The following is a 27667-nucleotide window of genomic DNA, read 5'->3' as shown; positions in this document are numbered from 1 at the left end:
GCACTTTGCAACGCTGCCACCCAGGCAAACAGCTGAACTGTAAAAATATACACGGGAGCATAAAGATGATCAGAATATCCCTCTGTTATTGTGAGATGCAACAAGTACAGTCAGATTAAAGATTTATGATCCCATATAGTTACACTGAGGCTTCCTAAATGCGTTTTAATAGCGATAATTCCCATTAAATAACTTTAACATGCTGAGACAAACAGACAGAGATGCTGAGAGTTTGCTGAAGTTTAAAAGTCTACACAATACAATTTAAAATCATTAAGATGTCCCACCTGAACAAAACTAGCAAGAAATTGAGGACAATAAAGCCAGACAGAAGGCGTCTGTACACACCTACAGAGTCCTGAGCACAGGTCTAATCTGATGAAGTAAGTGAATACACCTGTTTGGGTGGTGCATGGGCGTGTTAAAGATTGAATTTCTCTCTCTGACCAATAATTGGTGCCTCATAATTCCAAAATGTCCTTCAATCTCACCAGGGATGTTGTAAAATCTCCATGTTCCACCCACACAGGTGTTCACTTATTTAGGATGATTAGACTTATTCTCAAGGTTATAGGTGTGTATGACTTCATTCATTCACGCCGTGTGAGAGTTAACAATATACTGTGAATTACCAGTGTACATTAAGTCGGACATATTGGGGCTTTCAGTAAAAATCATGACTTGAATGTTGACCTAAACATCATTTACAAATCAGTAATTGGTCACTATCCTAACTCTCATATTACATGAATAGGACGTAAGTGGGAATCACCACATCTGTGTACCAATTTCATATGTATGTATGTAGTTTCAAGCAGGTTTAGAGTTTGTAGTGTGTTCACAACAAAGAAGTCACAAAATAACGAACTATCAATCTTGAGAAAAAGGTAAATATGTGTAATTTCTGAAAGAAAGAAAACTTCCAAAAGCTTTTACTGTTGCACAAAAACAGTAATATGTTAATGTCTTGCACACTAACAGCAAAACAATTGTATTGTGACAATCTGGGACACACTGCAACAACTTGTTTTAAGGTTGAGGTATGAATAAAGTATGTGATACATGTGGCTTCTTTCACATTTCATTTAAGAGGAAAAGTATTGTGTCTAATTTAATTTCTTTGAAGCTGTTTTGTTGTGCGGCTCCAGACTATCTGTGTTTGTGAAGTGACTGTATTAGTAGCAGTGCACTGTTTTAGTGTGTTACACTCTGGGTGGGCTCTGTTCTCATCTCTCAGTGTTCAGCCAAGTCAAAGAATGAGCACACAGACAGGAAACCTGACACTCCGCTGCCTTTCCTCAGCTCTGCTAGTGATGAAATACAAACTGCAGGAGCTCAAACACGGATGAAGAGGAGAGAAACAGCAAGGGAACCTGCAGTTTACCTACTTTTTTTTACTTTGTCCAACAGCCTCTTTTGTTAAAAGCTTGTGTTAATCTGAACTCCCTGATGTGCACTAGTAAGCAGGTGTTTTTAATGACTTTCATTCTGATTTTGTGTTAAATTAAAAGGCTCTTCCCTTTGGACTTCTTACCAGCTGCAGCTCTCACTTCATCCAACTTTTGTTCTACAAAAAAACATCACTGATTTTAATGGATGCATAGGGGATTTTTCCTAAATGATCAATCCTAACTCCTCTCCTCTATCATCTCTCCTTCATTTCCTGCTGTTCCTCCCATTCAAACTAAGTTGTGCAAACATTTCTCAGACAGCAAGAGCTGCTTGAGACGTATTAATGATCTGAATGGCTAATTAACCCTGTGTGTAGGTGCAGAGCCACAAAGCGGCAGTCCCTCATAGCACACACATAAGCTAATTAGCCAATTAGCAAAAAAAAGATGGAAATTAGGTCAAGAAACCAAAACAAAGCTGAATTATGCGTTGGTTGTGATTTTAACAGTGTTTGTTGAATGTGTTGCATCTTTTGTTTCCAGTTATTTCCAGCTGTTTATTTGCCTCACCTGTCTTTGATATGGCATATTTTGAACACGCTTGGCCCTAGATGCTTCAAGCCTAACTTTAGATGCACTGCGGCTCCTCAGCTGCCTGTTATGGTTCCCTGATAAGAAAAATGCATGCTCCAGCTTTATCCTCTGTTTCACAACTGGTGCCTCCTGCCCGTTTTTTTTAGCGTGAGCCTGGCGAGAAACTTAACCACCTTTAGTTTTTTCAGAATATTGGCTATTTCTAATTAGTTGCGAGTAGCAACAAGACATGATGATTAATATTGTGGCAAGTTTTTACTCTCCGGTATTAACAAAGCTCACAGCAGCGATTTGTTTCTAAGCTTGAAACAATTGTTACACAGCTCTAATGGCCTAAATCTGTCTGTCTCCTCCTCTTTACCTTCCTCTTCTACACACCTCCTGCTGTTTCCTTTACTGTTCCCTCCTCGCTTCCTCATCTCCTTTCCTTTTTTTCCCTATCCTCCACTTGTTTTGGTTCCTCTCCTCTCCTCTCTGTGCTGCAGTGACCCACTTTGAGTACGAAGCCTTGGACTGACCTGCTTTAGATAGAGGCTAGCTAATTATAACCAGCCTGTATTAATAAGGCTGGGGAATTGGTAAATATGACCCTAACCCTAACACACACACACGCGCGCACACACACACACACACACACACACACACACACACACACACACACACACACACACACACACACACACACACACAACACCTCCTCCACAAACAGACCATTTCTGACGTCTCATAAACAAGCCCACACACCTTGGCAACATGATTCATCATGTATATGAGAGGATGTAATGAGTGACTCATGTTCATCACTTTCATCTGTTGCATGGTAACACTTGTATGTGTTACCATGGCGAGCATTAACAATGTATTTATATGTGTGCAGTATCATGTCATGTCAAAGATCAAGTTATCCACCTTTTCAGTTACACCTGAGAAATCAACAACAATCATGTTATCTATATTTTGGGGACCTGAATATCCTAAAGAAAACTCAAAAATCTACATCTTTCCCGTGTTAGATGATGACCAAACAATAATTTGTCATACAGAAAATATTTTGGGAACAAAAAAATCTTCCAAATACAAACTCAATGCAGACATTCATGCACAACAAGCCTGTGATACTCAATACCCAGCAAATCAACAACATATCATTAAACTCATCTGTATCACTAAACTAAGCACTTCAAAGTTATGTAACACAGATTGAATTACACTTTGAATATAAGCTTTTAGCAAGTTTGATAACTACCATGAATCAATTTTTCATAAACATGAACAAACTTCCAGATATTTTATTTTTAAAAAAAAGCTTGAAGACTGTGCTGCACTATCTGCCTCTTCCTCCCACGCTGCACCACGCTGAATGAAAGTGTTTAGAGCAAAGTTTTATCAACATTCCTCAACTTTTATTACGTCTATCTGGACTTTTAAAAAAAGCCTCTGACATATAACGGTTCACATATGCCTGCGAAACAATTCATATTGCTGTGGAGCCCTTTTTAAAGCTTTTTCTGGTTTAGTGTATACTGTTAAAGAGCCTCAAGACACTTTATCAGACCTCAAAAAACTCTGCTCTATACTTACAGGTGTGATGGTTTTATTCTTTATAAACTATTCTGCTGCAACATGTTGACAAAAATGTTTATGTCTTTCAATAAATGCAGATTTTCACAATAAAATTGGACTAAAAATAACTAGAAGACAAAACCAAACTGATCACACTGGTTTCCTTAAATGTGTTATTGTTTTTGTGAGTTTTGTGAGATTTTTTTTTTTTTTTTAACAAAAATGTTTATCTATTTATATTCTGCACATTTGTATTGCACATAGCGACTTTGTCAAAAAATTAAAACAAAAAGAAATATATCATATACGGCAAATATACATAGAAGTAATTCATTTTGGCATCCCATACATCCACACAAAATAAATAATAAATAAACAGATGATTAAATAAAAGAGGAAACAAATATCTTAGCTGATTTCACATTTAAGTCAGTACAACTTCGTATCTTCCTGGTGATAATGTGAAATAAGCAATCACAGGGGCCCATTGGTTTAAAAACATACCAGTCTTTACTTGGAATTTTGCTGGTATTTTTTCCCATTAAGTAAACCATCATAAACCTGTCTGTCCATGTATGTAGAGTGGGTGGCATTGGTTTGAGCCAAAATAAAGTTGTTGTTTTTTTGCCACCAACAGCAAGATGTTCAAAAATATGCCTTTGTTTATGAGTGATTATAACCATGTCAATCAAAATAAATATATATTTTTAGCGTGAATATATTATCCTGATGTGGAGCTGCTCACTTATTTGTCACACTTTTAGTACAATTTCAATTTGAATCCAAACAAACTATAACTGTTGAAAACACAAAAGGTAAATCCTAATTTTGTGAAATTATCCTGCCATTCATGTCACTCATGTCATCCTAGTCCAGAGTGAACCTCAACCGCAAAGTGCACATTTTTTATTTTACGACACTTTCAGAAAAGCAGAACTCCCATTTATTAACCTGTCACAGCTGCAAATTCTAATTATGTGTAATTATACCCTATGCTCCCTCTATCGTGTCATCCCACGTCCCAGGGGTGCAGGTGATACTTGCACTTGCAGATCTAACTGAGCATAATCAGCAGCCAGAGGCTCTTCTAGCCACGTCTGACCCATCAGTGTCAGCACTAAGCTCAAAATCTGATAGAGGTTACGGAACACTAACCCACGCGTTATCCACTCTCACAGCTCAGCAAATTAAAAAGCGGCGGGTAGGAAAGTTCTCCACTTGTGGGCGTTTGAGCAAAATGTCTCGGGATGACTAATTTATTCTTTGGATAAGAATATGAACAGAAAAAAGTTTTAGTAATGCTTTAGGAAAAGAAAAAACTCCAGTTTTCGCAGCAGCCCCTATAAATCCTCCAAGGCTCACTAACATCTTTGTGCTTTGGAAATTCACAGTTTATTTTAAAAATGAGTCCTGACAGCGGAGTTATGAAAGAGCTCAATAACCCAACAATAACGGACGCCAACACAAACACACACACACACACACACACACACACACACACACACACACACACACACACACACACACACACACCCACACACACACACACACACACACAGTCATCTTTTAACGTACATGGCTATTTAAAATTACACAAATATCACACTGCTTCTCTGCGGCATTGTACAGAAAGAAGCTGATGTCTCAGCGGCATGTCAAAGTCATTGTTCTCTGCAACTATTTTATGCACTTGTTGATATGAAGCATCATCAGAGATCCAGCGTCTCAGCTCTCCGTGCGCAGCGACTCTTTCACGCTGACAACATAATGAGCATGTAAACTTTCAGTCCAAATACGAACAAGAAAAACACCATAATTACAGTTGTGGTGATTGTTACCAATTAGTTCTTAATGTTTTAGTGAGAGAGCGGGGGGGTCCTAAACAGATGCAAGAGCTTGGATGTAGGATTCAACAATGACCTTGATGCTAATGTAAAGAGCAGCAGCAGACTATTTCTACAAAGCTTGTCAGATTAGATAACAGTAGAATCGAGGCAGGCTGCATCCACCTGAAACAAACACTTCATGCAGTGGCAGGTGTGCAGAGCTGTGCAATTAAGGAGAGCTGGGACTACTTTTGTCACTTTCTGTGTGGACAACTGATTGCAACGCCATAAATAATGATGTCTAAAAGTGCATGTGTCTTTATTAGCATAAGTATAACATAGTGTTTAAAAACTGCAAAGACGCACACAAGACAATAAGTCTTGGAGTCAGACTGGTGAGGTAGTGATGCAGACAAGCAGAGGCCATGACAGTTTTTGCTTCGCTCTGCAACCTTCCAAATCTGGGATAAAAACTTTTGCCTTGTCAGACCTGTCACATTCATACAGACTGGTGCTTTTGAAGCATCAGGAAGCCTTTAGGCTACAGGTTGGGCTATAGTTAGTTATAAAGTAGGACTTATATATAACTGAAAACAAACACCTCCACCAAGTAGACGCAATACTTTCCTTATTAACCTTTCCAATTGGCAGATCAATTAGAAAGATGGAAGAGACTAATGATAAAGCTGGAGGAATGTTTTCTTTGATATTTACACAGGCTGCTCACAGTCCATCGATCTCTGAAACAGCGTTTTAATTATGAATGACTTCATTAAACTATAGCATAAGTAGCCACCGAGAAAGTAAATGCCAACTACTTCCAATGTGGTGACTTTCATGTTGAACTTCTCATCGATTTTATTAATGGAACTGTTGATATTTGAGCAATACATGCACTGCTATTTGTGTTTTTTTAACATAAATGCAAACAAAACATGTTTAAGTGGATCCTTTTAATTTGGTTTATCAAAGAACTGAATATGATATGCAGAGGACGGGACACTTTACTGTTGAAAAATTGTAATCAAGCCACTTTTTATAAATTAATTTAAACTTAACTTCTGAACCACAGTCTTTTGTTATTTATCGTCCGACAACTTGCAGCTACACACACATAAATATATGTTTAATAAGCTAAACTTGTTTCAAAATTTGAAGAATCTGAAAAAAAAAAATGCACGACTCAATTTCAAGCCACATTGAAGCTAACAAGTTCTACTTTCAGACCCACAATAAGATGCTCACAGCCTCCATACTGTGTCCCCACAGCTGATGACCTCCAGCATGGCAGCCAAAGATGGCGTTATGTCATCAAAGACCTTAACCTAGTTTATAACAACATGTAGGCCTGCATGTGCTCTGTTTAAACACTGCACCGAGTCATATTCATGTATGTAGGTCCACACCGGCTCAACAGGGACAAAATACTGGCCTACATACTTTACATCTAAGGTCCAGTCCTCATGCAAGATACAAATAACGGGTCTCATGCAAGAAGCCATATACGAACAAAGTACCCATTGATTTCTGGGATTCAACCATGCTTTCTTATTTTTGCTCTTCTCTTAGGTCAGAGAAGATTTTACAAGTGGTCGAGAGCACTCAATAGCACAAGATAAGAAAAAAATATCTTTTTTTCACAGTTCAAAAAATTGTCAAACGCAAGAAAACAAACTTTTTAAATTTGAGGAACATAAAAAACATCATATAATCAAAGTACGATTATGTTTTAGAATAATTATAATAATCGGACTACTAAATTTGTGGGCTAAATAAATGCTAGTGGTCTATTGATCCCAATTAGGACTATACTAAGTTTAAGTTTATTTAAGTGTACATCAATTTCATTACTGCTAATGTTCATCTTCTTCTTTCTGTATTTTTTTTGGCAGCATCTCTCTGATTCCTGCACATAGCACAACACCTGCCCTTATATAGTGTTTAGGGGGCATAACCTTTGTTAATAACAAACACATCGACCACCAATTTAACATCAAGTGGGTTTCATCATTAATCATCATTAACTTATATTATTTTTTATGTATCTCTCACCAGAAATGGAAGAGAAAATATAAGAGAAATGTAAGAAAATGTTGCTGCATGAGGCCCAATGTCACTTTAATTTAATACATATTGTATCACCATTGCTTTTTTGTTGTTGGTTTTTATTTTGTAAAACACTCATCCAAAATAAAGTAAAGGAGGGAAAACTTTCCCTCCCTTAGTTTTCCCAGCTGATGCAAACTGGCAACCTTCCAGTCCTCTCATCAAACCTCCCACAACAGAAACCGCAGACACGCTGAGGCACAGTCGAAGAATAAATCATAAACTGAAAATATTAGCGAGAAATTTGAGGAATTACAAGTTCAACTTTACAAAACAGGCAGTGGTGTGTGTGTGTGTGTGTGTGTGTGTGTGTGTGTGTTTGTGCGTGTGTGTAGGTCCTGTGTGTTTGCAGCTGAGTAACTACAGGGTTCCCTACTGGTTGCTGTGATGAGAGTCTTTGTTTTCACTCCGCTGAGCAACACACACACACACACACACACACACACAAATCCCAGCAGTTACAACGTGTGCACACACACACACACACACACACACACACACACACACACACACACAAAGACAGGAAGTACACACATTTCCTTTCTACATGTCAAAAAATACTTCACAAAAAAATGACTTTGCCTCTGTTTCTGTGTATCTCTGTTTTGTGAAGGGTGTGTTTGTGTGATGTAATGAACACACACACACCGCTCCAACACACCACTCCCAGAAGTTATTCATGAAGGGAACTAGCATCACAGAGAGAGAGAGAGAGAGAGAGAGAGAGAGAGAGAGAGAGATGGACAGGCAGCCAGGTCAGAGAGTAAATCGCTCTCCACCCATTGTGTCTCCACACAGTAACTTTATCAAAGTGTGGTAAAAACTGTACGATCATGTTTAAGTTTCTCTGGGTCAAGAAGGGGAGAGGAGATGAGGGAGATGTAGAGGTCGTTGACAATAAATAATAAATCATCCTCCACCGCGACATATCTGGATGAGTAAACAGTCCAATCTGTTGCTAAGGCCCCTGCGGACCCGCCAGGCCCAGAATAGGATCTCCATGCTGGGGGATTGGAGGCTCAAATCCTGGGATCTGGTGTCCACGGGCCTGCAGGGGTGGGGTGGGTTGGGGGGGTGGGCTGAAGATCACGATTCCTCTCTCATGTTCTTTTTTTCTCACACACACTTCACTTCCACAAACGTACCTAGCTGAAACACTCGGACTATGTTGGGGTTTTTTTGTATTTTTAAAGAGTCACGTAAGAATTAAAAAAAATTTTATTTAGTACATTTTATAGTGAAGGTACAGCTCCTTCTATTTTCCTAGATAAAACTGTGATTCCCGCTATTAAAAGTCAATGATGTCACCTTGTACTCCACACCCCCGAAGTCCAAGTCAACATCATGTTCACTTCAATCTACACCTTCCAAGGCTTTGGCTATCTATAGTCAAGAACCATGAGGGTTGACTTTAGATAGCCAAAGTCTTAATATTGAAGATTCATAGAACTGTAGTTACATATTTAACTTTAGCCATCTTTAAAATTAAATTCATTTGCTGTGATTTGGTTTCAGCCCTTAATTGAATAGCGGATATTTTTATTCGGTTAAACCGAGGAAGGAAGTGTTGAGTTTTGTATTGACAGCAGATGTGAGAAGAACAGAAAACTAATCTGAGAAAAAAAAGAAAAGATCCATGTGTTAATATGTTCTCTCGGTTTATAAATCTGTGCGCACAGTTTATAATCCGTGCCCTCGAATTAAGGATTTTTTTCAGTTTTGGATATAGCGCAAGGGCTACATTACCCATGATTCTCCAGCCACTGCCGCTATGGAGACCAAACAGTCCTCCTGTTTGTGTTACATGTGACAAAAACATCATTTATTCTAAAATGAACGTCATTTATTTCAAAATGACTAACAAACACAGAAGCAACTTAACATTTTACAATCAATTTGCATTTGAGCACATGAATTGCAAATCGGAGGGCATGGATTTGTAATTCAAGGGCACAGATTATGAATCTAAGAGTACAGTTTATAAACCGAGAGTGCAGATTTACACATGGATCAGTTGACCCCAGGGTGAGGGGGCTCTATAGAATCAAAGAGGCACCTTACTAAACTAAAATACCTCTGAAACGAATACCAGTCTATCATAATGGAAAAAGCCTCAAAAGATCTTCTAATATTTTGCTTTAAGTTTTTTTTTTTTTTACATCAAATGGTTTTGTGAAAATGTTGATAAATCTCCATGTAAATGTTTTGTACAGGTCACACATAAATAGCATGCTTTTAAAAAAAAAACTTGTGATTTAGAGGCAACTATTTTTTACTTTTTTTTGTACTATGATGGTCTAAATCCTCATTTAAACATACTGCCACCCAGACATGGCTAAAAAAAATCTTAGAGAACCTGAAAACTTAAATAGTATATTGATAAATATCAGAAATCAGCTCCAAAAATGTGCAGTTTTATTCCAAATGTGCCCTCACAACTAATATGGGTCAAATGTACCATATGAGGGAAAACTCTGAAGTGTAGCAGCGTGAGCACAGCCTCAGCTGAGGAAGGGGGGCACTGGTATGGAGGCTCTGAGCTCTGGGGACTTGGAAAATATTCATCTCCCCTAAGTAGGGAGAGTTAAGGGGGGCAAGCTTTGTCTAACACACCCCCCTCCAGTCCTCTGCTCTTTTGTTGGGAGTGAGCGCACATACAGACACACACCCACACACACCCACACACACATACAAACATGTAAAGCTCTCCAGCAGTGAGGCTCTGACCAGCTGTCTTCAGTCTGAAAGATGGCCGCCGTCACTCATAAACACTGAGAGCTATCAGAGGAAGGTAAGCGGGTGGAAATCTCTCTATATTTATCCTTCACTTTTCTGCCTTATCCAAATTTTTCACTTTTCCCCCATCATCCGTTCAATTTAGATGTGACATTTTAGCCGCTGACTGTCAGCAAGCAGAAGGACAGGGATTATTTAACCAACATATTAAGACGCTTACTCAATCATGTTATTTATAAATCTGAAATATTGTCAAAATTAAACCAATGCTCCCAAAAAACACAATTGAACAGCTCATTCACACCCTCATTTTCTCCCGTCTGGACTACTGCAACTCGCTATTCACATGTCTTAATGATGCATCAGTGTACCGTTTACAGTTAATACAAAATGCAGCAGCAAGGCTCCTCACTAACACTCATGGCAGAGAACACATCACTCCGGTCCTGGCAGAATTACACTGGTTCCCCATCCGCTACAGTCCAATTCAAAATTTTACTAATAACTTTCAAATCCATACACGGTCTGACTCCACCTTACATCTCTGACCTCCTTACACCCTACTACACACCAAGATCCCTCAGATCTGAAAATCAGATGCTGGTTCCAAGGTCCAGACTTAAGACCAAACGAGACAACGCATTCACTGTTGTTACCCCAACGCTGTGGAACACACTCCCCCTCAGTATCAAGTCAGCTGAGTCTGTGCCTCATTTTAAAAAGCTTTTAAAAACACACTTGTACAGACAGGCATTTTTATAATATTATATAATTGCTGCCCCTTGTTGTTTTATTTATTGTTTAATATTTCATCTATTTTATACTTGATTATTTTATTGTGTTTTGTGTATGTTATTCTGTTAATATTGCTTGTGTGAAGCACCTTGTGACTTTGGTTTTGAAAGGTGCCATAGAAATAAAGTTTATTATTATTATCATTAATAATAATAATCAAATAATTGAAGAAGAAATGAAAAAAGGAGTTTCATAGAGTCTAATTCATCGATACAGATGTTTGATACAGATAATTGTGCTGCTGAGGATTAATATCTACATTTTGAAGGTGGCTCCTGTGTATACTCTGAAATCAGTATGACCAAATCACAGACGAGCGCATCCTTAAAAATGAGCTCTTTTTCTCTTAAAGGTATTGAGATGACTCACAACACCAGCAGCATCTACAACTGAGGTTTTTTGTTGTTTTTTTTCCTGCCAGAAATAATTTTCTTTGGGAAGCCATCTGTTTTTAAAATGGAGGACAATTTGTTTTGAAAATGATGCTGAACCGGGTAAAGAGTAAACTATTGCGCTCCGAAACATGATGAATAAAAATAAATAAATAAATAAAGACAAATAATAGAAATAAGAGATAAGACGTCCGGGTCAGCAGTAACAGACGAGGGAATACCTCCGTCTGTTTATCATGAATAGAAAGTCGTTTGCTTAAGAAACTCAGTTTGAATTGAGGTTTAGCGAGTACCAATGAAAAGCTGCGATACTGAAACAATCGCCGTCTCTTTTGGGGCGTCTGCCTAGAAATCGAAGCGGACATGGTTGCTACGCTAACAAAGATAACTGAAACAGCCGCCTCCTTTCTCTCCCTTCTGTGTGTGTGTGTTTGTGTGAAAACTGGTGTGTATTGTTCGTGGACCAAGGCTATTTCAGAGGAGGGGGCCCTTCCACTAGTCCTCGCTGCATCTGCCCTTTTATCGCTGCCTCATCCATATTCATCGCCGCCCTGCTCTCCTCACCTATCAGCGACCAACTAGCTGTGACCAGCGTCTCGCTCCACCAATCGCACGCCTCCCTTTGTGGGAATATTCCCACCTCTCGGCTCCTTCACCCCACCCTATACAATGGATTTTTTTTTTTACTTTGACGCAGTGGCTTAAAAAAAAAAAAGAGGACGAGGAGAGGGTGGAGGAGGAGAAAGAAGGTCGAAGCTACAGCCAAGCAGTGTCCTGACGACGGTGGCTGCGAATCGATCGACAGCCTCGGAAACGGTTGCCGAGCGAACGTTGTTAATGGCAGCCGGCGATTGATGAAGGGGGGTGGGTGAAGGACGAAATGATGGGAGGATGAGGGTGAAGGAGGACAGGAGGAGGAGGGTGCAGTCATGATGGTCTGAAGTAGAGCATGATTAGTATGGATGAGGAGGACACGAAGATGGAGAGAACGAAAGAGGGAGAGAGGAGAGGGTGCAGCCGGGAAACACTCGGGCTCGCGAGGGAACAAAACAGGCGTGTTGTGAAGGAGAACGTCATGTTCTGCAAGCTACCGAGGCTAGAGGACCAGTACGAGATGCAAAAACTGTTTTTTATAAAAATGCTGCTCGACATTCAACACTGTGTGTCTGAAAAACACAACTCTGTATGTTTTGTCTTAGCAGTTGTATGAAGTCATTATTTCATTTCAAAAATCTGCTTATTTCCATCTATTTTGGCCAAAACTGTTTTCTCAGCCTGATTTAGGGCTGAACCAATTCTGCCTGGCGTCTATTTTTCGAGTTTTTTCAAAGGCCTATCGTGGGGCTTCTTCCTCCTCAGCCTGGTCGGCCAATCAATAATAGGAAGGCAGCTCTCCTTTGTACGGACGTCCCAAAAAAAGATGCTTTACTCAGCTCCAGGAGCAACAGAAATCAATAGCAGAAATCAAAAGCATCAAATAGCATCAAAGGGCTCATCTCATACGGCCGAGGCTCAATACATAGCATGCATGTTTGTGTGTGTGTGTGTGTGTGTATGTGCATCCGTCTGCAGTGAAATAGATCATTTAAACAACCTTTCTCTCTCTTGTTAAACTTTCTCTCTGCTTTTATTTCCAACTAATGTCACACACACACACACACAGAAATCTGACGTATTGCTAGTCCCATAAAGTCACTTGGCAAGGGCGTCTGAAAGCCCCCCACTCCCTGTTTCCCAACACCAGCCTGCCAGTCCATCCATTTACTAAATTAATGTATTATAAAGAGAGAAGAGAAGAGAAGAGAAGAGAAGAGAAGAGAAGAGAAGAGAAGAGAAGAGAAGAGAAGAGAAGAGAAGAGAAGAGAAGAGAAGAGAAGAGAAGAGAAGAGAAAAGAAGAGAAGAGAAGAGAAGTATAACACATACTGGTCAAAGGACTAAAAGGTCTGTGCATGCAGTTCAGTAAACTATTCCCTGACTGTTAAACCTGTATGCATCTCACTCGCATGTTCATTTTCTGACCACCTACATGAAAATAGAATGTTTAAAAAAGAGGGGAAAAAAATCCAATCCAATTTATTTTGTTTGTGCTTACATAAGACTTCTTAGTGGCTTATACAAGCAGTTTTTTCCCTGAAAGCTTTGTTCTGAATGGACAGAATCTGAGTCATTTCTATTAGAGTGAGATGCTGCTCTTGGCTATTAGAGTATCTTTATTGGTTGGGCTCATCTACTTCTGGTATGATGGAGGTTCCTCAACCTTGGGTCATTCTGACTTTAGGAGCTTTTAAACCAAACAGAATATCATCAGTCAGGGTTTCAGTGGAGATTTTTAGTCTGTTTTGCAGGTTTTTTATTGCTAAGAGACTATTTTGTTTATTCTTATCAATTTTCGACTTAAAATGCTAACATTTAAACATACTGTAAATACAAAATGGTTCACATTGTGAAGACTTTGCATTGTGTGTCAGTGTTAACGCACCTGTGCCCTATAATTAAAAAAGCAGAAAAAGGTGTTGAGTGTCTTTCTTTTCCTCTGAAGTATTGTAACTTTATGTAAACTGTTCATGCATCTCTTCACTGAAGCAACTAGTGTCGTTCTTTTGTAGAATTACCTTTCTTGGCAGATGCAGTAACTTATTTAAGGTGATTTAGTGTCTTATTTTGAACTGATCTTCAGTAGTCTCACATCCTAAATCACTCTGACCACCTAATGCTGTAAAAGCATTTAACTCAACACCAGCGCTGTTGTTGCCAGCTCCTCTGACGCCATAATATCCAGCTTCACTTATTGTGTTGTGCTACTTTGCAGGAAAAATTCTTTCTGGGCGTTTTTTTCCGAGTAATGGAAGTCTTGTTTTTTTCTTTTTAAAAGTCCGCAGAGTAAAATGCACTGAACCATGATCGCGAGACATCAGCAGTTACTCTTCTCTTGAAATTATTTTTTAAGATTATCACTTATTTAGTCAATCAGGATCACTTAAAAATGATCTTAGTTTAATAACCTCTGAAAGAAAATCAAATATTTACAATAAGCTCATCAAACGTCTCTGATCATATATGTACATGATTAGAGAGAAATCTGAATTCCTTTAATGTCAGAGAGAACCCTGCTGAGTCTGGGTGAGAGGCTGGAGAGATAAGAATGGGTTTTGGGTTGGCGGATTAAGGGGGTGTTGGGGGCGGGGGGCCATGAACAGCAGCCACTGCAGCTACTCAGTGATCTTTCTCGTCTTTAAGACCTTCAGCTCTTTATGAGACGTTGCTGTGATTTATGACCTGCAGGGTTATAGCGGTCCCATGTCGTCCCCTATCTGCTGTCTGACAGCTGACCAGCTCTCGCTCTGTAATGTCGCTTCCCGTTTTCCTCATGCACACACACACACACACACACACTGAGCGAGCCTGAACACAAACCAACTGGAAGCTCAGTGGAAAAATCCAGAAAGTCCAACTTTTCTTGTCTTATTTTGATTAATTATCTGCTCTAACTTGTCATTCACACAGCAAATCTGAATAACATCAATGTAAAATACTTTGGCCAGGTGTTAGTTTTTACATCTGGATATTCTTCGTTCTATCACTAACGAGGCTGCAGTTGTTGGGTAAAAACAACGTGACTGAAAAATAAGAAAATAGTCACAATTTTACACTTTCATCGAGAGAAATTCGGATTTCTTGTGTTTTAGACAAAAAATCTATTTAACTGTGAAGAGGAAAAACATTAAAAAGTACAGTCATGTGACTTTTAACCCAACAGCAGCATAGTGCATAGTACAGCCATCATATAATCACACTTTAAGCACAATGAACAGTGAATGAACATTTCAGCAATACATCAGCATTCATGAACCCAAATGCTTTGATGATATGGCTAGCATGAGGATCAAAGGTCAATGGACTCATCTGTACAGTAATGTTTGGCATCATGAAAAAAGAAACACTGAATTTGTATAAAAAAGCATGGAAATGGATGTTATGGGATTGATAACATACGATATAAACAATATCAGCATGCATTAACCTGAATCATGAGTAGAATATGAGAGTGTTATTTAAGCTTACACGTTACTTTAAATCCTATTTAAATGTCAGGCCCTGCAGCAGTCAGACCACCTCATTAAAAAGCCCTCAAATTTAAGATTTCTTAACGCAGAATTTAGCCTTCAAGAACACAACATGTGCGTTTTGTCACTGCTGCATCAGCCCTGCATTGAAGAAGGTTACAGTAAAGATTATTAAAAAGGAAAAAAAGAAAGAAAAAAAACAGGTAGAAGATCAAAATCAAAGTCTCTCTTACCATGAGTCTCAGTTTCTTGGTGAGGGAATACAAGGCCTTCAGTTTCAAATAGGGGCTGCAGGAAAGCCACTACAGAGAGAGGAAGCACAGGGGTGGGGAAGTGTGTGGCGTAAACTAATCATTCAGAGAAACAACCAGTATTATGATCTCTTATAGCAGCACTTTGACTTCTATGTCTTTCAAACTGTAGCCTGAATGCAGGTTAGTTCTTCCAAAAAATGCTAATACAGAAACATATTCTCATATTAAATGTATTGTACTGCATCGAAGGCCAGAGGTAAACAGTCCGATACACCAGCTTTAAAGTTTCTGCTTCTTCTTGTCAGTAAAAATAAAGAAATTTCGACTAATCTCATATGTGTCATTTGATTAACTCAAGTTGTAAATACACTGTATGTCATATTAAATATCACCAAGACCAAATTCTTATAGAAATGGAACAAAAACACATTTCTTTAAAAACAGAATTGAATAAAATTGTCAGTGTAATCTTTTTCTTTAAAAAAAAAAAAAAAAGAACAGCAATCAAGCCCTGATTCCTCTTTGGTGTTTATCTGACGGGACTGTAGTAAAGTGTGTGTGTGAGGGGGCGGCTTGCTCATTTTTAACCAAATGTCATCTGGTCATAGGCCTGATGCTGCCGGCTGAGGGAGTGTTGACCTGGCTGCACTGCGGCTGTCCTCTCTGCCTGAGTGAAAGCATGGCCGGCCGTGCCCATCATTATCATCATCTCAACCTTTTCATTTGTCTAAATGGATGAGCTGCCTGACTGTTACACAGGCAGGAGGATGGTCCCCCGGGGGAAGGGGGGGGATCCTTGAGTTTTTACATACAGCAAAGAGCTGCATTGATCCGCCGTTAAAGCAACGCCGGCTAACCTGTGGCTCACCCCTCCACGACTGGACTCTCTGTCTAATTGTGACTCCTGAGGACAGCTGGTGGTGGGAGTTGAAGAAAGTGTTAGAAATGACCATCTTCTTCTTTTTCTGTCATTTCTGTAAAAGCACCGGTCACCCAAAAATCTATAAACAGGTAAAAATGTATTGATCTTCAGGGCTCTCTGTGGGTTGCACTAAAGACTATTTTTTTTAACAGTACATGGACAGGCCAGAGAGACTAAATTAGTCTATTAAGATTTTATATTATTACAAATTACAGTAACCATCAAACTAAATTAATAGATCATTGAAAATGTAGAGCTTTGCCATGGAAAATCTTGTGGCCATCATGATTTTCAGTGTGACCTCAGTATCTCAGTATCAGATCTCATCCAGTCATGAGGTTCCTAATCACAGCTGCAGAAAAACCTGCAGTGAAATCACATTTCCTTCACAGATTATATTCATCGATTGACTCGTTGAAATTAAAAACATTTCAATAATCTGTGTTTTGGGGAGTTTTGGGGACTTTTTGTGTCCCACTGGAGTGTAAACAGAGACTTTTCTGTCCTGACTTGTCTGACAGGGATAGTGAAAGTTTAAAAACGTGGAATTTTATGACACTTGCAACTTTATTTCAAGAATATGAGACTCATTTTTTAGTGCATTAAAAGGTGCAAGTCATTTAAAATAAGGGGTTTCTTTGCAAAATCTTGATAACATTCATTCCCCCAGTTTGACTTTAAATATCCGCCTCTGTATTAGACTCTTTTTTTGTTTCCTGAAGGAACAGGCATCTGAAATATAAAATGTTCACGTTGACAGTCATATTTCAGTCTTCACTAAAAGGTTGAGCAACCTTAAATCTACAGAAACTAAATCAATTAATTACTTTCTTCTAGACTATGAGAGGGGAGTTTAGTCTCTCAAACTCTGCATAACAATCTCCTAAATGTCTCCACTGAGCGCACACGCACTCTGGTGTTCCCTAAATAACACATTTTAAAAGTGTATTGTATGTCCAAATGTCCATGATGGGGTGCATGGCCAGGATAGGCTACTGATGGTTGTAATGCTGGGTGATGAGAATGCTTGGCGCATGACAGCATGTAAACAAAAAACCAAATATGGTGATCGCCATGGTGACATATCCATATTTCATCCAACCAGAGAATAATGAAGAAACATGATTGGACAATTTAGAGGAGAAAAAAAGATATCTCCTCCCCAGCTGCAGGTTATTAAAATCAGGACAGCAAAGCATGATATAAATATACAAGCACTGACATACTGCAATAAGACAGAGCCGACACTGTCGCATTCTGAGCTGCTCTGGATTCCCCCCCCCCCCCCCCCCCCCCCGTTCTTTCTGGCTCGCTACAGGCCTGCTGTTAATAGGAATCCGCTTGTTTATCCGCTTGTGTAATTGTACACAAAGCGGCGATGGTGGCTGATGTGTGAGATTATCACAAGGTCATCCGTCGACTGGATGAGAGCCTGCTTTCGCGCACCAGCTTGATCTGGCTTTCACTTGTTTACATCCTTATTTTGGCTCCAGCATGGCCGCTATGGCTGCGCGTAAATCTTAAGACGCAATAAAAACACCCAATTCGGCTGATCTAAAGAGGCTAAAACGGCCAGGATGTGCGAGAGGGAACCGGCGGCTTCCCTCCAAATCCCCCCTCAGTCCCTCTCATTGTTTCCCTTCCATCATGGCAAAAGCGGCGGCCTGTGATTATTTTTATTGCTGGTGGAAAATGACTGTCGCTCATGATAAAGCGGATAAAAATATCGTGCACTCTATAATTTTAATCACTACGTAATGAAGCACGAATCTATTAATCTGGGAATTTAGCATGCTGCGATGTACGTCAAGAACCAGATCAACCTGCTATCCTTTCTCTCTGCCTGCCTCAGGACGACCAACATTCACCACAACCCGAACAGCTCCCCGCATCCCCATCGCTCTTCTTACCTCCCGTGTTTGTGCGTTTGGTGCTGCTAGCCTCCGTTGGGGTCTCCAGGGGTCTTTTACGCGAGTCCGGGGGATCGGACTCCATGTGTGGTTGTTGATTGTGATGATGAGGATTTGAAAAAATCCCGTTTTGCTGTACAGCTCCGCCGGCCATCATTTTCGAGCTTGCTCTTGGATGCTTGGGCTGCGTTTGCGTTTAAATCCCCCCTTTCCGTTTTTTTACGCAGCGTAGCCGTGCAGATGAGTCCTTGGAGAAGGCGAAAGCGATTTAGGAATTGTAAAATACGCCTGTTTCTTGCGGACGGGGGAGGTTATGCTGCGTGTTTCTCCGTGGTGCGCCGTGCGTGCAGAGAGATGCTGCGCAGGGACAGAAAGAAAGAAACGGTGGAGCGGCGAATGATCAACTCAGAGAGAGAAAATTCCGAAAACTTCTGCCGATGGAGTGTGATCTAGGCTACTAAAAACGTGCATCAATCTTCCATCAACCTTCTGAATATGCGGGCTAGGATATGTGTGTCATACCGCTGCAACCGGATAAAAGAGCGTACTCATGTCAGACAGTGCAGGATGGTGGCGCTCCTCTGCAAAAGCCAGCGAAACGGAACAATAAATAAAACAAAACACAAAAACACAACAGAAAGACAACGAGTCGAAATCAGCCGAGGAAAAAAGAAGAAAGAAAGGAAAAGGTCGTTGAAGCAACAATAATACAAAAAAAGAAAAAAAAATCCGATGCGTAATTCGTAGGCTAGTGTTATATATTAGGCCTATTTCTTCTTTATCCTGTCCTGGTTCCGATCATGAAGACACCCAGGGGTGACGGGGTTAGGCGAGGAGAGTCCGGAGACGCGGAGCTGGAGGAACACACAGAGAAAGAGACGTTTTTTCCTGCTCGTTCTCTCGGTGAAGATGCTGCAGTCTTGCGTTCAGAGCATCCCTTCTCTGACTGGCTGCTGGAGGGAGCGCAGGGGAGCGGCTGACGTCACAGGGCCTGGCGATGCCTTCTCGGACCTCCCGTGAACCCAGACTTCCCAAAATGAAATATTAAAAAGTGCGACTTGTCGGGTAGTGTTCAAGTGTTTTGTTAACGAAAGATAAAGCCAGAAAGGGTTACTCTGTGACGTTTAGTTTCCTTTTTTAATGTTTTTGAACTATTTTTTGGTGCAGGAAAAAAAGAGAAAAGGCATCTCACTGGATTAGATTAACCTACATTATATTAGATCAGTGGTTTTTAACCATATCATGACCCAAGACTGCAGGTTTTCAAAATATATGCAGAAAACCAGAAAAAATACAATAGCCTTAAAATAAAAAGGCGAACAAACTCTTCACCGGTTAAATATTGCTTCCCCTGAGCTCAAATCAAACTGAAAATCCCCAGCTTTATCATATTGTAGTCGCTCACACATGTGCACCAAGTAGTGGGATCCTTATTTTGGACGACACGTGAAGGCATCACTAGAGATAACTAGAAAACGAGAGGGAGAGAGCGACGCCTCCGTCGAGACGCGATTGGCCGGGGCTGCATTTCTCAAGCAAAACGAAAAGGACAGTTATATTTGCTCGGCGGAGTCACATGACGGAGAGGAAAGGATGCGGCGGCGGTTTTTTTTTTACTCCGTTACAGCCGTGGCAAATGCAATTATGGCTGAACGGGAGTCTGAAGGTCCCGCTGCGGCCGTTGGAAGGTCTGTAGTCCTGCCTGTCAACAGGCCGAGAGAGCCTCAAACACACCTGGAGATCTGCAGGAGGAGAGTTCAGCAACGTTTTCTGGCTTGAAATTCAATTAGGAGAAATCAGCAAGTGGAATTTAGGTGGTGGAAATTTAAGTAGGATGTTTTTCATAAAAGTGGGAAAGGCGCCAATGGGTAAAATGTCTTCTTTTTTAAAATTGTTTATATTTCTGAATTTTTGCATCACGATGATCCCCCCAAATCTCAGATTGTTGTTTCCACAGCACCTGATTAACTCTTATGACCCTCAGGCCAGACTGCAGGCCTCTCTGCCTCCACCTGCACCCAAACCCCACAAAATCTGACACGCTTGGTAGTTCTGTGTGACAGTACAACAATTTTAACACTGACAACGCCCCCTATAATAGAGCAAGAATGCAACCTGAGCATCCGGCCTGTCTCACCTGTCCCCTCAGCTGCTGTGTGACCCACCTGTGTGTGCTGCGCCTGACATCTCTGCGTCGCTCTGTCTGGATCTGAAGAGGGATCCTCCAGCACTGTGAGCTGTCTGAGAGAGCTATACCCGCCTCAGTCGTTCTCTCCCTCTCTCTCACACACACACACACAAACACTCACACATTTGGCATATTCTCACACACACTCCGAGACACACGCAAATACCTTCTACTCCCTCTCTCCTCCTCTGTCCACTGCTGTATACAGATGCGGTGCACCCTCATTGCCTCTTGTAGATTATAGTCAAGGTGACATTGTGCTGCCTGTGTGCGCACACACACATGCGTACACACACACATACACACACATGCGCGCACTCATGCACAGAGTCGCACAGAGTGGCAAAGAGCAGCTCTCACACTATTTCACATCGCCATGAGAAACGCACCGGTGAGCCAGTCTCCTGCTCTGGAAATACGTGGCAAATCCGAGGCAGATGGATCCCAAGCTGCAGTCTGAAACATATTCTGCACCACAAACATCAGGCGCTGCTCAGAGCGACAAAAGGCCTGGATACCACCATGTATTTGTAAGAGCTGCTCTGCATAGTCTGTAGACTGTAGCACAGTTTGAGCTGGACACATGCATTTATACATTTGGAGCCAAGACAAAATCTCTTGGAAGCTGAACTGTGAGGGTCCCAAACTACCAGATTGTCCACGCTGCTGCTGCTGCTGCTGCTGCAGCATATGGAAAAAGTGAAGTAGCCCCATAAGCAGTAAAGCACACAGACTAGCAGCATTCTTGAGTTTTTATTAGGCTGGGGCTATGAGCAGATGTTAGTGAGATTGTTTTCAGAGATTTGGTTCTGCAAACTCCTGTTAGGCTTTGGACAGTGACCCCAAACACTAAAAGCAACTTTCAGAGTTGCCACAACCTATCCTGCACAACACCACATCCAATTTGGAAGAAGCAATGTTACAGTAACTCAGTTTTTCCCACTATGTCATATTTTGAAAGCCTCCGTTTAGGCAACAGCAAATGTTATTCAGAGCTCCACATTAACTTTTACTCTCATGGAATCAGTTAGGAAGAGCAGATTTTCCAGGGGTGGATCTTTCATTTTGGAACCAAAGTTCCAAGGATGTGACTAAAATGTTTGGTAGTGACTCAAAAGCAAAAGGGAAGAAGATCGATAACACGAGCCAACTATACTGTCAAACCTCAAACATGTGAGACTGTAAAACAGCTCTTTGATTTGACTTGCAGCACAAAATGATCAGTGAGATATACCTTGTGGACATTTCCATCCCACTAGGTCATCATTAGCCCTGTAATTAAAACAGTATTCACTGCAGTTAATTTACATGCCAATAATCCAAATAAAGACTGCATAAAATCTTGTGATTGAGAAAAAGGTCATACTCATCAGGTGTGACTTGTGTACACCTGTTTCCCCCTCAGAGTCTGAACATACAGTATTCAGCGTGTTTCTCTCACTCAAGGCTGACTGCAGCTAAATTGATATACAGGATGTAAAAATCAGCTGTGTTGCTAACAGATGTTGGGCCTCTGGCTCCACCTGCTGGCAGTCTGGTCGAAGAGCAGCACATACTCGGAAGGTGCTTCTCGGCCAACTTATGGTGGTTCCCGAAGCTACGTAAACAAACATTAATAGTAGGATTTCACTTTTTTGTTGTTTTTACTCAAAATATTATCTTCTCAAATACAACCAATCATTTTCAAGGCCAAATCTAATCCGAAATATATGAGTGGACAATGTGAACAACTTGTGGAACGACCTTAGCAACAAAGGCTACAGAACAGCTGGATGTTTGTGGGCATGCACGAACAAGCTGACGTTATCACAAGAAGGAAATAGATATAACACTGCAAATGAAGCCCTCAGAGCAGATTGAAGCCCTGGCTCATCACTTTCATTCAGCATTTTTTTCGTACCATCACCTCAAGTTTTGGGCTTTTTAATAATGCTTAACATAGACATCCAACATCATAAATGTATAAACAGAACAGAAAATCACTGAAAACATGATACCCCCCACTTAATGTTTTCTAGGTAAAATTTTGTACGTATGTTTCAGAGTTAAAATGCAATATACTGCATTTTGCTGTAGGTCCAGCATGTTTTTGTTAACTCTGATCATAAAGTTTAGTGTTGCTCTGCCAAATAAACAAATTTAAGGGATATTTCCCTAAAGGCACTATAACTTTTACCTAATTGGAGCATTCAAAAATAAAATGTTGTTACCCGTTTCACAAAAGCTGTTACTTAAAGCTCTCTGTAGAGTCTCATTAAAATAAATATCTTGTACATGTCCAGTATTTTGCCAACCGGCCACCTCTGACAGTGTAAGTGAAGGAGTTTTCCCCGAAGCTCAGTCTGTCCCCTCCCGTTTCCACATTTGCATAATTGTCCTCCCACCGTGCACTCAGTTTTATCCCAAAAAATCAATAGAAAAGTCGATGCAGATGAGGAGGCCGGACCACTCTGTGAAATTGAAAGGAGACGGATGTGATGTGTCCTCTGTATTTTTGTTGACCTCACTCATGCCATCACACTAAAGATATATAACTGAAATCAAACATGACCTGACTGCATCACAACAAACTGGATTATGTCATTTATAAAGACTTTTTCACTACTCTAAATCACTGCATGTCTTTTCAGAAACTACCAGAGCAAAACTGTGCCAACGCTCTTTTCCTTTTTCTTTGCACCAGACATTTTTCAAAAAATAAGGGGGTGATTTTGATTCAAAAGTGACAGATACATTGAAGAAGAAAAAAAACCATTACTCATCATAATACAATATCTAAAAAAGTGTAACTCAGTCATTGTAAAAAAAGGACCTAAACTCTTGCTCTGCATAAAGTACTCCCAATGAAATCTGCAGTGAGGTCTGTGTGACTTATTCCAAGTGACAGGGACATTGTTTCTGGACAAATTATATATAGCTGTTGAATACATTTTGTATTTTTCTTTTTTTTGTGTGTCTTTTTTGTTTTTTCTAAGTGCGTGCGTTATGGTAATTTTGCACAGATGGTGGGAGGGGGGGTCGTCTAGGTGAAAACCCATTATTTCACCACTCTGGAGGCAGTTTACGAGCTTTCACATAAATCCTCACAGTTCTCTGCACTCCATCTTTAACAGCCTGTTGTGTGTGTGTGTGTGTGTGTGTGTGTGTGTGTGTGTGTGTGTGTGTGTGTGTGTGTGTGTGTGTGTGTGTGTGTGTGTGTGTACATGTGTTTATGTGTGTGTGTGTGCATCTCAAAGATCTCCACTTTGACCTTGCCTTAACCTCCTACTGCAATGTTTTCATGGTTACTGAATTGAGGTTTCTCTTGCTGTTGCACTCATTTTAAGCCACTCTGGCAGCTGATTGTCTCGAGCATAACTGAAGTGTTTAAGTGTACGTGGGTGTGTAAGAGAAAAACAGATAGTGGGGTGGTTAAAACAGGAGAGGATGAAGAATAAATCACATCAGCTGCTTCTTAATCATTTGGACTTTCAACCCCCAGAGATGAATTTCTTCCTCCTTGTGACAGAACCGTGAATTGTGACAACCGAGGATTTGGGCTATTTCACTTGATTCATTATATGGTGGAGGAGGAAGGAAAAACAGCCATTATTTAAAAATAAGATTGGAAAAGTATGAGACACATTTTCATTATATAAATATGACTTTTCCATCTTCCTACCTAAGAGCAGATCATGCAGATGCCACAGCAGTCATTATTCTTGTGCGGTGGGCTGATTTGCGTGGACTGGCACGGGTCAAGAATGATTCTCTGTGTTTCTGATATTATTCCCTTTGTTCAGTGAAACTGAAATTAGGTGTGATATATTAGTCTGTGATATTAGAGCTGCTTTCAGGATCAGATTTCTATAGAAGCTTAACAGTTACGTCACAAAATCTCTCAGTTGTGCAACATCTTGGAAATCCATTAGGGTATTGGCTCTGGACAAAAATCATGAATTTCTTTATATAAACAACCAGATTTAAAAAGTTCCCAATGTGGAGATGAGAACAGTTCAGCATGGGGAAGCTCCTGATGTGAATGTGTGTAACTGGACTGTAAATGTAATGCAAAAATGTGCTGAAAAGAGCAAATTTATAGGTACTTGACTGGATTACAAAGTTGTGATAAATGCTGAAATCCCATGATGATATTTTATAACCATTGCATGGCCTCTCTAAAGTATGATTTGTATATTTGCATTTACCTTTAAGCTTTTAACAAACACTTTTTTTCCAGACTGGCTCATAACTTATAAGAGAAACCTTTTGAGCTGGACTCCCACAATTCATTACCAGGTTATATTAAAGGACAGGTTCACAGTTTTTCAAGTGTGTCTTAAAACAACAGTCAAACGCTCATATGAACACTGACAGGTTTGCCTTGTTGTAATGACTCCTCCTGTTCATACTGGCTATTAAAAGATCCCCTTTCACTGTCAGTGATGGGGGGCCAAAATCCACAGTGTGTCCTCACACAGTAATTTAAAAGTTGATGTGAAACTTATATGAGGCTTCAGCAGAGTTAGTTTTATCAAGTGGATATCTGCCACATTTACAATCTTTTTAATATCAAATTCCCTCTTTGTGTTTCCCTGTTGAGCTGTGGTGGAAGTAAAGTAACAAGAGGAGGGACTTTGGCACTAGAAAGACTGTAAGGTTGAAACATTTCTACTTGATTTGACTCTTTTGGACAGCTGAAGCTTCATATTAGCTTCAGATCAACTTTTAACCCTCACATTATACTGTTCATATTCTGACTCATAATTAGTCTCTACACCAATTCGCATTCATAAATTCCCCCTACAGTCATTAATAAATATTTGATTAATCCTTCTGTTCGATTAAAAGACATTCATAATCACTATTTTGTGGTGCAGGAGAACATTTTGTAGAATACAACATGTTTGAATGCTGATTTGTTTTTAATAAACACAGGTTACACTTGTACATTTGCATATATACACATTTGCATCAGCTGCACATAAATTAAAAAAATGTGCATTTTATTTGTTAAATTTGACCCTGAACAGTATGTAAGGGTTAAATACATTTTTACACAGAAGGAAGACTGGATTTTGTCACTCATCATTTACATTGTAAGTGCAAATGGTCAGTATGAACACGAGGGATGATTACAGCAAGAACAAATGTTTCGGGCTCCTGACTGTTATTTTAAGAGAAACTTGAAAAACCGTGAACCCATCCTTTAAATGGCTGCATCAGTAATATTCAACAAGATGAAGAAAAACAGAATATATATGAAATTAACCGAGCCCTATATTATGGTTAGGTTTCATTTGCTACCATATAGTGAACCTAATATATGGAAGTAGCTCTAATATTTTATAAATACTGTACATCACCTTTTAAATATCATCAGGAATATTGCATCTTAAATATGAACTTCTGCAATGCAGCTGCTGATGGTACCAACACAACCACGGGCACAAAGTCGAGCACTGTCTCTGCTTTAACTGTTTATTGCCTGAATGAAACTGAGTTTAAATAGAATGGAACATAAAGTGGTTGTTATGCTCTACATACACTGGATGGTGCTCTTGTCCAAGTTTCTGTATATCATGCGTCCAACTGCACAACTATGTGTTTGAAATTGAAAGCATGTCATAGGGTTCAAGAAGTTATTAAGGTTTGTCTTACAAGAAACCCAACAAATAAACATCCTGTCAGTTTATTACAGTAGTGTATAATCCTCTAAGAGTGTAGACTGAACCTGACTTCAAATACAACATATGACCTTATCCCCCATCATTTGCAACATAGTGATTATATAATTAGAGCTGCAACAATTAGTCAATTAACCGATTAGCCAATTGACACAAAATTAATCTGCAACTACTTTAATAATCAATGAATAGTTAAAGCAAAAATATCAAATATTTGCTGCTTTCAGCTTCTCAAATGTGATGATTTAATGATTTGGTTCAAATTCTCAGAAGTTTACATTTCTGAGTAAGAGACACATCGCATCTGCAATCTGATACAATAATCTGATTACAATCTGTTGTAATTTGACTCCCGTAATGGCCTTACATAAGTGACGCCCATGCAATACAGTAATACAGCTAGCTGGAGTTGTGGAGGGAAGGTAAACATGACAGTCACGTCTATGATATTCTTTTACCACACCAGTTTGTTTGTTCAGCATCGGTCCAGTCTGGGTACCGTGAGAAAGTTCCTTCTTATTGAACTAAACAGAAACAAATACAAAACACATATTTGTACTATATGAAGCAGACGGTCCCCTGTCTCCACTCAGAGGCCAAAAGTACAATCAAGAGGATCTTTTATTGTATATTACATTGTGTTATATACGTTGTGTAATATTCTAAAATGTTTGCTTTTTAATGCATTTCTTTTATTAATAAAACCTGACCTCTTGGCCTTGATAGTGTGGTACTATTTCTTCTCTTACTAATCACAGTCAATAAATAAATGAATCATTTTGTTTTATTCCAAAATGCAGTGCACCTGTTTTGAGAGGCTCAAATGTCAAATTGAATCATTTAAACACTCCACTAATCCATTAACACCCCCCCCCCCCCCCCCCCCCCCCCCTTTACAAATTCTGCTGGTTGAAAATAAAGAATACTGTCAGGAGGTGAAGAGCCGAACTCCAACATATTTCATTACCTAAAAGAGTCTTCACATTAAGAAACATGAGACAGTAATACAAGACAAACAATTTAATAATATCACTAGCTGAAAATAAGCCTGGTTATTGGTTTAGTGATTAGATCATTTTGAATAGAATACAAACCAAAAGGAGAATCACTGATCAGCCAACAGCTCGAGCCCTCAACTCAACAGAAATAGGAGGTGAAAAAGGAAAATTCTGTTAATAAACAGCGAATGGGGATAAGATTTTTGTCCGCCTCTCTCGCAGATGATCGAGACTGTTTGTTTTCTCGAGGCAATGCAGTTT

The 27667-nt window shown here is 39.8% G+C and overlaps 1 protein-coding gene across 3 annotated transcripts in view; it reads right to left on the bottom strand.

The window, feature by feature from the left end:
- The window catches only part of nova2 (NOVA alternative splicing regulator 2), an 84528-nt gene extending 65817 nt beyond the window's left edge, over positions 1 to 18711 (bottom strand). Inside the window, exons 1-4 of one of the 3 annotated variants that reach the window (XM_062418667.1) lie at positions 18555 to 18711; positions 16602 to 16613; positions 14586 to 14607; positions 10723 to 10751 (exon numbers count right to left, since the gene is read on the bottom strand). In XM_062418667.1, the coding sequence (XP_062274651.1) occupies positions 10723 to 10751; positions 14586 to 14607; positions 16602 to 16613; positions 18555 to 18711 (220 nt within the window). Of the gene's footprint in view, positions 1 to 10722; positions 10752 to 14585; positions 14608 to 15701; positions 15771 to 16601; positions 16614 to 18554 lie in introns of all 3 variants that reach the window. The other 2 variants (XM_062418666.1, XM_062418668.1) reach the window with 2 other exon arrangements.
- Positions 18712 to 27667: the final 8956 nt, after the last annotated feature.

The sequence above is a fragment of the Scomber scombrus genome, chromosome 5, assembly GCF_963691925.1.
Source record: "Scomber scombrus chromosome 5, fScoSco1.1, whole genome shotgun sequence".
Taxonomy (NCBI): Eukaryota; Metazoa; Chordata; class Actinopteri; order Scombriformes; family Scombridae; genus Scomber; species Scomber scombrus.
This window is presented reverse-complemented; position numbering and strand designations above follow the sequence as displayed.